Source organism: Heterodontus francisci, chromosome 2, assembly GCF_036365525.1.
Source record: "Heterodontus francisci isolate sHetFra1 chromosome 2, sHetFra1.hap1, whole genome shotgun sequence".
Classification (NCBI taxonomy): domain Eukaryota; kingdom Metazoa; phylum Chordata; class Chondrichthyes; order Heterodontiformes; family Heterodontidae; genus Heterodontus; species Heterodontus francisci.
In genome coordinates this window covers 96,588,205-96,602,981 of record NC_090372.1, presented here as the reverse complement: position 1 = coordinate 96,602,981, position 14,777 = coordinate 96,588,205, and the positions used below count along the sequence as shown (strand labels likewise).

Genomic DNA, 14,777 nt, shown 5'->3' with positions numbered 1-14,777 from the left:
CCCCTTGGTGTTTTATTTTTCAAATAAACAGACAGCGACAGGTTTTCTTGTAGGTTTTAAAAAACAAGAAATCAATTGTTTATTGATCAATATGCCTTATCCCCAAATTGCCGCAACCGCATCCGCTCACGCACACACACATGCACACAGAGATAAGCACAAGCAGAGACAGATAGAGAGCGAAAAAAGGAAGGTGACTATTATTGGAGGGAGTTCACGATAAACTGTTGAATTCTCCTGGAAATCAAGTTCTCGATGGGTGCAGGTCTGAGATTATTGTAGATTTCTCTCTTGATTGAACATTCAGTTGAAGACAATGGGACACTACTGGTTCATTGATGTCTAATGTAGATATAGGATTTTACAGCAGGGCATGTGCCTTCTGGCTTGCTGGAACACAAGCTGCTGGATGTTCCTTCTTACTCTCTCTCTGGCTTTAGGCTGTCTTTTATTTAAGGTAAAGCAGTGTTACGTCTCACCTCCTTGGAGGAGACATTCTCATCTCTTCCCCAAGTTAATTGCACAATGGTCCAGGATGTGGCTACTACACACCTTCTTTGTTTCAGAAGAAGCCATTCGATTCTGGAATGTTTTTAGGATGGGGTGCAGCTTTGAAGATTTGTCCTTTATCTTTGTCAGACAGTTTGAATGCACAAAGGCCAGTCCCTTTTCTTTAGGCCATTTTGGACCGTTGCTCACATTTTAAGGTAAAGGTTCATTTCTTAAAAGACAAATTCAGTTTTTCATAACTCTTCAGAGTTAGTCCATAATTTGTATCATCACACTTCCAGTGTGTGTGACAGTAGTGGTACAGTTACTGAGATATTGGATTTCTTGGGGTCTTGCTCTGGCATCCAACAAGATGAACCCTTCAACACGTCTCAATTATGGACTTGCCAGATCAGGCATGGGCCTCACTGGCATGTTTGCTGCTGACTTCGAATCAGAAAGCACCCTTGGCTCCTGATAACCTTTGCTATTGTGTCTAGCTGCTTCCAAACACCAACTGCAGGCAGTTCTCTCTCTCTCTCTCGCTCTGCTACTTCAGCTGCTTCCAACACATCAACTGGCCGTCCATGAGAAATTAGAGATAAAATATCCAAGACTTAAAAAGGACATTTCCCTGCATAATCTATCTCCATAACAATTGTAAATCTGGGATATCCCGGATAGCAATTTAAACTAATTAACTCCAGCTCCAAAACTTCACTTTCTTACTGAGTACCCACATGAATAATTTATATTGCTAATGAAGACAGGAAATTCTCCTCAGAATTGCTGTCCTCAGTTCCCCAACTAAACAAGTCCACCTATTATTTTATGGCTTTCACCCCTCCAACTCTGACCCTGTAAGTAGATATGGAAAGAATTTGGAAGTGTAAATATCTTGGGTGGTGTGGTAATCTCTAAATTTCAGAGTGTTAATTACCTTACATCCACAAATTTAATTTCCCCAAACTAATACCTCTAAAAATATTAATATAAACCGTGAACTAGATGATCATAACATTCTTTCTGCGCTCTGTAAAACTCTTGCTATTCCATTCAATCAGCATGCATCAACTGTCTTATCACCCCGACTGCACCTGTGTGACATGTTCATTACCTGTACCACAGGTTCTTTGAGATTATCTATGCAATGCCAAATTAGATTAGATTGGATTAGAGATACAGCACTGAAACAGGCCCTTCGGCCCACCGAGTCTGTGCCGAACATCAACCACCCATTTTTTATACTAATCCTACACTAATCCCATATTCCCAACAAACATCCCCACCTGTCCCTATATTTCCCTACCACCTACCTATACTAGTGACAATTTATAATGGCCAATTTACCTATCAACCTGCAAGTCTTTTGGCTTGTGGGAGGAAACCGGAGCACCCGGAGAAAACCCACGCAGACACAGGGAGAACTTGCAAACTCCACACAGGCAGTACCCGGAATTGAACCCGGGTCCCTGGAGCTGTGAGGCTGCGGTGTTAACCACTGCGCCACTGTGCCGCCCTATATTTGAGTTGTGAATTATGAGTTGTTTTGTGATTAGGGCAATACCATCAAGAGCCAGGTTTGGAACACACAGGCTGATTTGACAAAGGATCCTTACAGCCCACAGACCGAGGAGTCTTCCGCAACAGACCGGGTTGGTTTTGACCCCAAAACACATAGGTGACCTGATAATAACCTTAATTATCATTTTGATTGTGTAAATCTATTTACTTGTTTACCTCTACATCATTTATATTTAGCGTTATGGCTTTCAAATAAGACTTTGCTAAAGTAGAGTTACAGCTGGCAGACAAATGCTAAATGCAGTCACTTAACCTATCTGTTATTTTAGCAAATATGTTAACCCATTTAAAATAAATAGTCAAAGAACAAAGAAAATTACAGCACAGGAACAGGCCCTTCGGCCCTCCAAGCCTACGCCGATCCAGATCCTCTATCTAAACCTGTCGCCTATTTTCTAAGGGTCTGTATCTCTTTGCTTCCTGCCCATTCATGTATCTGTCTAGATACATCTTAAAAGACTCCATCGTGCCCGCGTCTACCACCTCCGCTGGCAACGCGTTCCAGCCACCCACCACCCTCTGCGTAAAGAACTTTCCACGCATATCCCCCCTAAACTTTTCCCCTCTCACTGTGAACTCGTGACCCCTAGTAATTGAATCCCCCACTCTGGGGAAAAAGCTTCTTGCTATCCACCCTGTCTATACCTCTCATGATTTTGTACACCTCAATCAGGTCCCCCCTCAACCTCCGTCTTTCTAATGAAAATAATCCTAATCTGCTCAACCTCTCTTCATAGCTAGCGCCCTCCATACCAGGCAACATCCTGGTGAACCTCCTCTGCACCCTCTCCAAAGCATCTACATCCTTTTGGTAATGTGGCGACCAGAACTGCACGCAGTATTCCAAATGTGGCCGAACCAAAGTCCTATACAACTGTAACATGACCTGCCAACTCTTGTACGCAATACCCCGTCCGATGAAGGAAAGCATGCCGCATGCTTTCTTGACCACTCTATTGACCTGCGTTGTCACCTTCAGGGAACAATGGACCTGAACACCCAAATCTCTCTGTACATCAATTTTCCCCCGACTTTTCCATTTATTGTATAGTTCACTCTTGAATTGGATCTTCCAAAATGCATCACCTCGCATTTGCCCGGATTGAAGGCCATCTGCCATTTCTCTGCCCAACTCTCCAATCTATCTATATTCTACTGTATTCTCTGACAGTCCCCTTCACTATCTGCTACTCCACCAATCTTAGTGTCGTCTGCAAACTTGCTAATCAGACCTCCTATACTTTCCTCCAAATCATTTATGTATATCACAAACAACAGTGGTCCCAGCACGGATCCCTGTGGAACACCACTGGTCACACGTCTCCATTTTGAGAAACTCCCTTCCACTGCTACTCTCTGTCTCCTGTTGCCCAGCCAGTTCTTTATCCATCTAGCTAGTACACCCTGGACCCCATGCGACTTCACTTTCTCCATCAGCCTACCATGGGGAACCTTATCAAACGCCTGACTGAAGTCCATGTATATGACATCTACAGCCCTTCCCTCATCAATCAACTTTGTCACTTCCTCAAAGAATTCTATTAAGTTGGTAAGACATGACCTTCCCTGCACAAAACCATGTTGCCTATCACTGATGAGCCCATTTTCTTCCAAATGGGAATAGATCCTATCCCTCAGTATCTTCTCCAGCAGCTTCCCTACCACTGACGTCAGGCTCACCGGTCTATAATTACCTGGATTATCCCTGCTACCCTTCTTAAACAAGGGGACAACATTAGCAATTCTCCAGTCCTCCGGGACCTGACCCCTGTTTAAGGATGCTGCAAAGATATCTGTTAAGGCCCCAGCTATTTCCTCTCTCGCTTCCCTCACTAACCTGGGATAGATCCCATCTGGACCTGGGGACTTGTCCACCTTAATGCCTTTTAGAATACCCAACACTTCCTCCCTCCTTATGCCGACTTGACCTAGAGTAATCAAACATCTATCCCTAACCTCAACATCCGTCATGTCCCTCTCCTCGGTGAATACCGATGCAAAGTACTTGTTTAGAATCTCACCCATTTTCTCTGACTCCACGCATAATTTTCTTCCTTTGTCCTTGAGTGGGCCAATCCTTTCTCTAGTTACCCTCTTGCTCCTTATATATGAATAAAAGGCTTTGGGATTTTCCTTAACCCTGTTTGCTAAAGATATTTCATGACCCCTTTTAGCCCTCTTAATTCCTCGTTTCAGATTGGTCCTACATTCCCGATATTCTTCCAAAGCTTCGTCTTTCTTCAGCCGCCTAGACCTTCTGTATGCTTCCTTTTTCCTCTTAGCTAGTTTCACAATTTCACCTGTCATCCATGGTTCCCTAATCTTGCCATTTCTATCCCTCATTTTCACAGGAACATGTCTCTCCTGCATGCTAATCAACCTCTCTTTAAAAGCCTCCCACATATCAAATGTGGATTTATCTTCAAACAGCTGCTCCCAATCTACATTCCCCAGCTCCTGCCGAATTTTGGTATAGTTGGCCTTCCCCCAATTTAGCACTCTTCCTTTCGGACCACTCTCGTCTTTGTCCATGAGTATTCTAAAACTTACGGAATAATGATCACTATTCCCAAAGTAGTCCCTTACTGAAACTTCAACCACCTGGCTGGGCTCATTCCCCAACACCAGGTCCAGTATGGCCCCTTCCCGAGTTGGACTATTTACATACTGCTCTCGAAAACCCTCCTGGATGCTCCTTACAAATTCTGCTCCATCTAGACCTCTAACACTAAGTGAATCCCAGTCAATGTTGGGAAAATTAAAATCTCCTATCACCACCACCCTGTTGCTCCTACATCTTTCCATAATCTGTTTACATATTTGTACCTCTATCTCACGCTCGCTGTTGGGAGGCCTGTAGTACAGCCCCAACATTGTTACCACACGCTTCCTATTTCTGAGTTCTGCCCATATTGCCTCACTGCTCGAGTCCTCCATAGTGCCCTCCTTCAGCACAGCTGTGATATCCTCTTTGACCAGTAATGCAACTCCTCCACCCCTTTTACCTCCCTCTCTATCCCGCCTGAAGCATCGATATCCTGGGATATTTAGTTGCCAATCATGCCTTCCTTCAACCAAGTCTCAGTAATAGCAATAACATCATACTCCCAGGTACTAATCCAAGCCCTAAGTTCATCTGCCTTACCTACTACACTTCTTGCATTAAAACAAATGCACCTCAGACTACCAGTCCCTTTGCGTTCATCATCTGCTCCCTGCCTACTCTTCCCCTTAGTCACACTGACTTCATTATCTAGTTCCTTACAGGCTTTAGTTACTATCTCCTTACTGTCCACTGACCTCCTCATTTGGTTCCCATCCCCCTGCCACATTACTTTAAACCCTCCCCAACAGCGTTAGCAAAAGCACCCCCAAGGACATTGGTTCCAGTCCGGCCCAGGTGTAGACCGTCCAATTTGTAATAGTCCCACCTCCCCCAGAACCGGTCCCAATGTCCCAAAAATCTGAACCCCTCCCTCCTGCACCATCTCTCAAGCCACACATTCATCCTGACTATTTTTTCATTTCTACTCTGACTAGCACGTGGCACTGGTAGCAATCCTGAGATTACTACCTCTGAGGTCCTACTTTTTAACTTGGCTCCTAACTCTCTAAATTCTGCTTGTAGGACCTCATCCCGTTTTTTACCTATATCATTGGTGTCTATGTGCACAACGACAACTGGCTGTTCACCCCACCCTCCCCCTTCAGAATGTTCTGCAGCCGATCTGAGACATCCCTGACCCGTGCACCTGGGAGACAACATACCATTCGGGAGTCTCGTTTTCGACCACAGAACCGCCTATCTACTCCCCTTGCAATCGAATCCCCTATGACTATAGCCCTTCCACTCTTTTTCCCGCCCTTCTGAACAGCAGAGCCAGCCACGGTGCCATGAACCTGGCGACTGCTGCCTTCCCCTGGTGAGCCATCTCCCCTAACAGTATCCAAAACGGTATACCTGTTTTGGAGGGAGATGACCGCAGGGGACACCTGCGCTGCCTTCCTGCTCTTTCTCTGCCTTTTGGTCACCCATTTCCTTTCTCCCTCAGCAATCCTAATCTGCGGTGTGACCAATTCGCTAAACGTGCTATCCACGACCTCCTCAGCATCGCGGATGCTCCAAAGTGAGTCCATCCGCAGCTCCAGAGCCGTCATGCGGTCTAACAACAGCTGCAGCTGGACACACTTCCAGCACGTGAAGGAGTCAGGGACATCAGCCGTGTCCCTGAGCTCCCACATTGAGCAAGAGGAGCATAACACGGGTCTGAGATCTCCTGCCATTTTTAATCTTAAGCTTAACTTAGTCTTAACTTAGATAAATGAAAAAGGAACGAAAAGTTTTTACCAGTCACACGGAAAAAAAAAATAGAAAATGCTTTACCTTATCTACACACCACAGAGTTCTTTTTTTTTTGGTTAGAGGAGGAGGGCGGGTGGGAGACACTACACGTGTAGTGTCTCGGGTTCAGCCGCTCCCCAAATATATAGGACTTACTTACCCAGCTGCCACCTCACTCTCCCTGTCGCCGCTGCAAAAAGAAACTGCCGAAACCAAAAGGTAAGTTTATATAAGTTGAAACTCACTTACCCAGCTGCCACCTCGCTCTCCCTGTCGCCTGTCATATTTTCTGAGGAGAATGAATTTAGTATTCCCTAAATTGAGGGATTTTTAAAAATTCATTCATGGGATTTGGACTGCACTGGCCAGGCCAGCATTTATTGCCCATCCCTCATTGCTCTTGAACTGAGTGGCTTGCTAGGCCACTTCAGAGGGCATGTAAGAATCAACCACATTGTTGTGGATCTGGAGTGACATGTAGGCCAGACCAGGTAAGGACAGCAGATTTCCTCCCCTGAAGGACATTAGTGAACCAGATGAGTTTTTACAACAATTGGCAATGGTTTAATGGCCATCATTAGACTGGCTTTTTAAATCCATTAGCAGGTAGTGTGAAGTTTAAATTTAGAATAGAATGAGATATTATGATTACAAACCAACTTGAAAGCAGGGCAACCAAAATGATAGCTGAGATTAGGGATTTGAGTTATGAGAGAGGTGGCAGAAGCTGGAATGTTTACACTGGAAAAGAGAGGGCTCGGGTGAATTAATCAAAGCATTCAAAATCTTTGAGGGCTTAGACAAAATAAGCATTAGTGCACAGCCTCAAATTCAGCAGTGGGAAGAAGAAAAGACACCTTAGATTTAACTACTTTACAGAGACGGTGGTGAATGTATAGAATGGACAGCCATGGGAGGTCGTAAAGTTTGATTTTTGTTGACAAAATCCAGAGCCATTTGCATAGGTATCTAGAGAAAAGAATTGATAGGCATATGAGAAGTATCATGGGATATGTTTCCTCGGTGTTGGAATAGATCAACTAGGCCACAGTATTCTTTTCCTGTCCTGCATATTCCAATTTTCCTGTGTAACAATAACAGTGAATCTTTGAATAAGGTGAGTCCAAAAAAAGCTCTAGATAGCTAAATATCACAATGTAGGGTGCGGCATATAAAACCTTCAGGTGTACGAACAGAACCATAAGAAAATAACATTGTCATTTTGTTACAAGGTTTTGTTTTTGTATTAAAAACTTAGAATTCTGTGTTTTTAAAAAACTGAGAAAAGGATGTTCAGTGGACAAAAAGGGTGGCGCAGTGGTTAGCACCGCAGCCTCACAGCTCCAGGGACCCAGGTTCGATTCTGGGTACTGCCTGTGCGGAGTTTGCTAGTTCTCCCTGTGACTGCGTGGGTTTTCGCCGGGTGCTCCGGTTTCGTCCCACAGCCAAAGACTTGCAGGTTAATAGGTAAATTGGCCATTGTAAATTGCCCCTAATGTAGGTAGGTGGTAGGGAATATGGGATTACTGCAGGGTTAGTATAAACGGGTAGTTGTTGATCAGCACAGACTCGGTAGGCCGAAGGGCCTGTTTCAGTGCTGTATCTCTAAATAAAAATAAATAAATTTAAGACACTTTTTTTTTATTCATTCATGGGATGTGGGCATCTCTGGCTATGCCAGCATTTATAGCCCATCCCTAATTGCCCTTAAGAAGGTGGTGGTGAGCTGCCTTCTGGAACCGCTGCAGTCCATGTGAGGTAGGTATACCCACAGTGCTGTTAGGAAGGTACACCCACAGTGCTGTTAGGGAGGGAGTTCCAGGATTTTGACCCAGCGACAGTGAAGGAATGGCGATATAGTTCCAAGTCAGGATGGTGTGTGACTTGGATGGGAATTTGCAGGTGGTGATGTTCCCATGCATCTGCTGCTCTTGTCCTTCGAGGTGGCAGCGGTCGTGGGTTTGGAAGGTGCTGTCTAAGGAGCCTTGGTGCGTTGCTGCAGTGCAAATAGTTGAAATCTTTGCAATGTTTTGAAAGGAAGTTCATAACAAAAGCTAAACTTTATGGGTGCTTTGAAAGGAAATTAAACTTTTACAAGGACAGGAAAGCAAGCAATTTCAAGGAAACCACTGGGGTTTGACCTTCCTCGGAGCAATTTTTTGAATGACGAAGGAAACCATGTCCAGACATGTGACCATGTTCAGGAAGGAAGACCATGTTTAAAGAAACCTGGTTTGGTGGGCATTATTTTGGGGGACAACTAAAGTGTTTTAATTTGGCTATTCTTTGGTAGGTGGGAAACTTTATTTGAAATGCTATGACCTGCAGAATAGTGGGACTGAATTAACAATGCATTACTCCTGCCTTGGTCGTAACAATTTGTTTGTTAAAGAAATTCGTGAGATCACTAGGTAGAACTGCCATTGCATTGAAGAGATAATCATGGGAAAAGAGGATATGGCAGAGACATTGACACAAGTTATATAACAGAAATAGAGAGTAGCCTAGGGGCTAATAAGAGCAAGGAACTTGAGGTAATTGATATCAGCAGAGAAAAAGTACTTGGAGAAACGTAAGGGACTAAAATCCAACAAATCTCCAGGACCTGATTGCCTCCATCCTAGGGTTCTAAAAGACGTAGCTGCAGAGATAGTGGATGCGCTGGTTATAATTTTCCAAAATTCCCTAGATGCTAGAATGATCCTAGAGGACTGGAAGTTAGCAAATGAAACACCATCATTCAAGAAAGGAGGGAGAGAAAATGGGAAACTACAGCCCAGTTAGCCTGACATCAGTCATCGGGAAAGTGCTAGAATCTATTTTTAAGGAAGTCTTAACAAAGCACTTAGAAAATCATAGTATGGTCAGACAAAGTCAACATGGTTTTATGAAAGAGAAATCGTGTTTGACAAATTTATTAGTTTTTTGAGTATATAACTAATATGGTAGGTAAAGGGCAACCAGTAGATGTTGTAAATTTGGATTTCCAAAAGGCGCCTCACAAAAGAATAATACACAAAATAAGGGCTCATGGAGTTGGAGGTAATATATTAGCATGGATAGAGGATTTGTTAACGGACAGGAAGCAAAGAGTAGGGATAAACAAGGCATTTTCAAGTTGGCAGGTAGTGACTAGCGGAGTGCGCAAGCATCGGTGCTGGGGCCTCAGCTATTTACAGTCTATATTAATGACTTAGACGAAGAGACAGAGAGTAATCTATCTAAATTTGCTGATAATACAAAGCTGGGAGGGAAATGCAAGCTGTAAGGCGGATACGAAGAGGCTGCAAAGAGATATTAACAGATTACGTGAGTGGGCAACAAGGTGGCAAATGGAGTATAATATGGGGAAGTGTGAGGTTATTTACTTTGGTACTAAGAATAGAAAAGCAGAATATTTTTTAAAAGGCATGGAACTTGTAAATATTGATGTTCAGAGGGACTTGGGTGTGCTCATACAAGGAACACAGTAAGTTAGAATGCAGGTACAGCAAGCAGTTAGGAAAGCAAAAGCCATGTTGGCCTTTATAGCAATGATATTGGAGTACAAGACTAAGGAGGTCTTGCTACAATTGTACAGGGCATTGGTGAGACTACACCTGGAGTAGTGTGCGCAGTTTTGGGTTTCCATATTTAAGGAAGGATATACTTGCATTGGGGACAGTACAGCAAGGGTTCACTAGATTGGTCCGTGGGAAGAGAGGGTTGTTGTATGATGAGAGGCTGAGTTAACTGTACCTATATTCTCTGGAGTTTAGAAGAATGAGGGATGATCTTATTGATACATAGAAGATTCTGAAGGGGCTTGACCGGGTAGACACTGAGAGGTTGTTTCCCCTGGCTGGGGAATCTAGAACATTTAAAATCACTATTTAACAAAGGAGAGAGAGAAAAAACAGGGAATTACAAACCAGTTAGCCTTATCAGTAGTGGGGAAATGCTAGTCTATTTATAAAGGATGTGATAGCAGAACACCTGAAAAGCATTAATGGGTTTGGACAAAGTCAGCATGGGTTTACGAAAGGGAAATCATGCTTAACAACGCTACTGGAGTTTTTTGAGGCTGTAACTAGTAGAATAGATAAGGGAGAACCAGTAGATGTGGTGTATTTGAATTTTCAGAAGGCTTTTGATAAGGTCCCACATAAGAGGTTAGTGTGCAAAATTAAAGCATATGGGATTGGAGGTAATATATTGGCATGGATTGAAAATTGGTTGGCAGACAGGAAACAGAGGAGGAATAAATGGGTCTTTTTCTGGGTGGCAGGCAGTGACTAGTGGGGTATGGCAGGGATCAGTGCTTGGGCCCCAGCTATTTTTTATTTATTTTGGGATACAGCACTGAAACAGGCCCTTCGGCCCACCGAGTCTGTGCCGACCATCAACCACCCATTTATACTAATCCTACATTAATCCCATATTCCTACCACATCCCCACAATTCCCCTACCTATACTAGGGGCAATTTATAATGGCCAATTTACCTATCAACCTGCAAGTCTTTGGCTGTGGGAGGAAACCAGAGCACCCGGTGAAAACCCACGCAGTCACAGGGAGAACTTGCAAACTCCACACAGGCAGTACCCAGAATCGATCCCGGGTCATTGGAGCAGTGATGCTGCGGTGCTAGGCACTGTGCTGCCCGCAATATATATTAATGACTTGGGTGAGGGAACTAAATGTAACATTTCCAAGTTTGCAGACTACACAAAGCTTGGGGAGGAATGTGAGCTGTGAGGAGGATGCAAAGAAGCTCCAATGTGATTTGGACAAGTTGGGTGAATGGGTAGATGCAGTATAACGTGGATAAATGTGAGGTTATCCACTTTGGTTGTAAAGACAAAAAGGCAAATTATTATCTGACTGATGATAGATTGGAAAAGGGGGAGGTGCAATGAGACCTGGGTGTCCTTGTACAACAGTCACTGAAAGCAAGCATTCAGATGCAGCAAGCTGTTAGGAAGGCGAATAGTATGTTGGCCTTCATTGCAAGCGAATTTGAGTACAGGCGCGAGGATGTCTTATTGCAGTTATACAAGGCTGTGGTGAGACCAAATCTGGAGTTTGTGTGCAGTTTTGGTCTCCTTATTTGAGGAAGGATGTACTTGCCATGGAGGGAGTGCAAAGAAGATTTACAAGGCTGATTCCTGGGATGGCAGGATTGACGTATGAGGAGAGATTGGTTTGACTAGGCCTATATTCACTAGAGTTTAGAAGAATGAGAGGGGATCTCATAGAAACCTATAAAATTCTAACAGGACTAGACAGGCTAAATGCAGGGAGGATGTTCCCAATGGCTGGGGAGTTCAGAACCAGGGGTCACAGTCTCAGGATACGGGGTATGCCATTTAGAACCAAGATGAGGTGAAATTTCTTCACTCAGAGGGTGGTGAACCTGTGGAATTCTCTACTGCAGAAGGTAGTGGAGGCCAAGTCATTAAATATATTCAAGAAGTAGATAGATATATTTCTTAATACCAAAGGGATCAAGGGATATGGGGAGAAAGCGGGAACAGGGTACTGAATTAGACGATCAGCCAGGATCTTTTTTGAATGGCGGAGCAGTCCCGATGGACTGAATAGCCTACTCCTGCTCCTATTTTCTATGTATCTATGTTTAACCTAGAGGCAAAGTCTCAGGATAAGGGGGTGATCATTTAGGACTGAGATTAGGAGAAATCCCTTCACTCAAGGGGTTGTGAATCTTCGGAATTCTCTAACTCCAGAGGGTTGTGGATGCTTTATTGTTGAATATATTTAAGTCTGAAATAAACTGATTTTTGGTCTCTCAGGGAATCAGTGGACATGAGGAGCAAACGGGAAAGTTAAGTTGAAGCGGGAAAGTTGAGTTGAAGCCGCAAATCAGTCATGATCATATTGAGTGGGACAGCAGGCTTGACAAGCCATATGGTCTACTCCTACTCCTATTTCTTAAGCTCTTATGCTCACAATGGGCTGAATTTAATCGGCGCGCCGTGAAGTCAGCAGCCTTCCGACATGTAAGTGCTGCCAGAGAGCCCCTGCAATATTACACGCGGGGACTCATTTAAATGAACGGGGTGGAGCAGCCGCCCCCAATGACATAGAGGGGGCAGCCGCCCTGTCCCCAGCAACGCGTCTGGCGCCACCGCTCAGGCGCAGCACCATTTTTAAAGGGCTTCAAGCACTTCAGGTACTATCAAGTTTGTAAAGATGCCAGCTGCCAGAAATTACAAATAAAATGTCAGAAAAACTTCCATTCCCTTTCCAACCCCCACCCCCACTGATTTATCAATTAATAAAATAACCCATCTCCCTGAAAACCCAATTTGTCAATTTACGAACTTTCATCAACCACCCCCCCACAAACTTCAGTATATTTGACCCTCAACCCCTTCGCACCATCCCCACACCCAATAGGAACAGCTTTCCCCACTACCCCCCTCCCTGCCCTGAATTTTATTCCTCCCCCCGCCCCTGCCGCCACCAGTGTCTCACCTAGGAACTCCATACGGATACGGAGTTCCGAAGACGCGCGAGTTGCGGCTGATCGGCTGTGAAATCGATGTGGGATGGCTGCTGTTGGCAGCTAAGTTCATCTGCATTTTAATTATCCTCATTTTAATATTTTAATGAAGACCCCGCTGCGAAGCGGCAAGGGGGTCCACACCGTTGCCACTAATATCCGGCGGAATCTTCTCGGCATTGCGGGTCATGGCGCTCCTGCTAGCATTTACGGGTCTCCCCGCCACGACCCATGGTGGCGAGGGGCTGGTAAAATTCAGCCCAGTATGTCAGAGAATACAGTGATAGAGGAAGCAGTGTGAAGTTACAGCTTCACCAGGATTTGTTTATGTAAGGAATTCCCTATATAATTGAATACGTGGGCATTTTTCATATTAAATGCTGACAGAAAAATAGTGACCAAATTTGTGACAACAGGGCATTAAGTTTATGGGCAACAAATGTGTACATGCATGAGGAGGCTGATTTAAATCTCACTTCCAGAATTAAAATCAGGGCTCTAACTCTGGGATGAAAAGAAAAGTCAGATCAGATCCTCAAACAGACACCGGGGGATGAATTTTGCTTAGACCCTCCTATTTTTGTTGTATTGTGCTGATAAATATTACTCAATTTTCAGAACTGTTGATAATTTAAAAGAACAGGTGCAGCTGCCTTTGGCAGTTGGGATTTCTTTAAGAATGTTATATCACTACTGCTCTTACTTGTGTCTATTCATTGTCATCATCATACTTCAAGTTCCTGTTACTGTAAATACAAAGTAACTTTTTTTCATAAATTTGCAAACCCAATTGCACTGTTTGAAATTTGTATCTTGTGTAAATGTATAATTACTGATGCACAGTTAGTTGTTGAAGTACCATAATGTCACCAGTGTCATGACTGGTCTGTTTTAGCATATCTTCTATATTTCATTCTCATAACTAATTCAACCTTTCTCCTTCTAGAGCAACTTTGAAGGAAACATTGAGTTCTGCAATGTGAAATTTGTATACCCCACACGGCCAGATTTACAGGTCCTACAGGGTCTGAATGTAAAAGTTAATAAAGGACAAACCCTGGCACTTGTTGGAAGCAGTGGTTGTGGCAAGAGCACATCGATTCAGTTACTTGAGAGATTTTATGATGCTATCGATGGACAAGTGGTAAGAGTCAATTCATAAAAACAAACTTATTTTAACTTAAATTCCCATCAGCTCAGCAGTAACAATGGGGACTGAGCGAATTCACTCCACTGTTATCGGTTCTGAACTAACCTGGCTGCTTCAGTCATCTGTACTTCTTTTTCTGACAAGTCATTCTTGACATTGTCTATCCAACACCTCCTTGGTCTTCCTTTACTTCTTGTTCCATATATCTCTGTAGGTCCATTAAAGGTATTCTATCTGTTTTCAGTCTTGAAACCATTGCTTTCATCTTTCTTGAATCTTCTGTGTAAATGTTGATTCTTACCTAAACCAGGTGCTTAGAATATCATTTGTTTCATCATGCATACTCCCAGTCCTCTTCTCAACCAACTCATCTCTGCTGTCAGTATTTTTTGCTATCAACCCTTCTCATGTACCAAAACTCAGATTTGCTTCATAAATGCTTCTGTTTTTACCAAAATAGTGCTGACCATCCATATCCTGCTTATTCTTCCAACAGCAGCACTGCAAGTCCAATACTTGTTTCGATATCTTTTTCACAGCTCTAATTCTCTGACATTACTCCACCACTTTTCCATTTATCTACATCTTTGTGATCAAAGCAAAACATATTTTAACCTATCCAAAAATTTAAGTAAAAGATGAATAAAATGATAAACATAATTTAAAAATACCATAAAATCACAATAAATACCTATTAAAAATGCCCTT

At 43.4% G+C, this 14,777-nt stretch overlaps 1 protein-coding gene across 10 annotated transcripts in view; it reads left to right on the top strand.

The window, feature by feature from the left end:
• LOC137345743 (ATP-dependent translocase ABCB1-like) overlaps positions 1-14,777 on the top strand; it is a 155,003-nt gene that overhangs the window by 115,478 nt on the left and 24,748 nt on the right. For 9 of the 10 annotated variants that reach the window (XM_068009017.1, XM_068009006.1, XM_068009012.1 and 6 more), the window contains one exon: positions 13,866-14,063. In XM_068009017.1, coding sequence (XP_067865118.1) covers positions 13,866-14,063 — 198 coding nt within the window. Of the gene's footprint in view, positions 1-2,048; positions 2,665-13,865; positions 14,064-14,777 lie in introns of those variants that run through there. The other variant, XM_068009035.1, reaches the window with a different exon arrangement.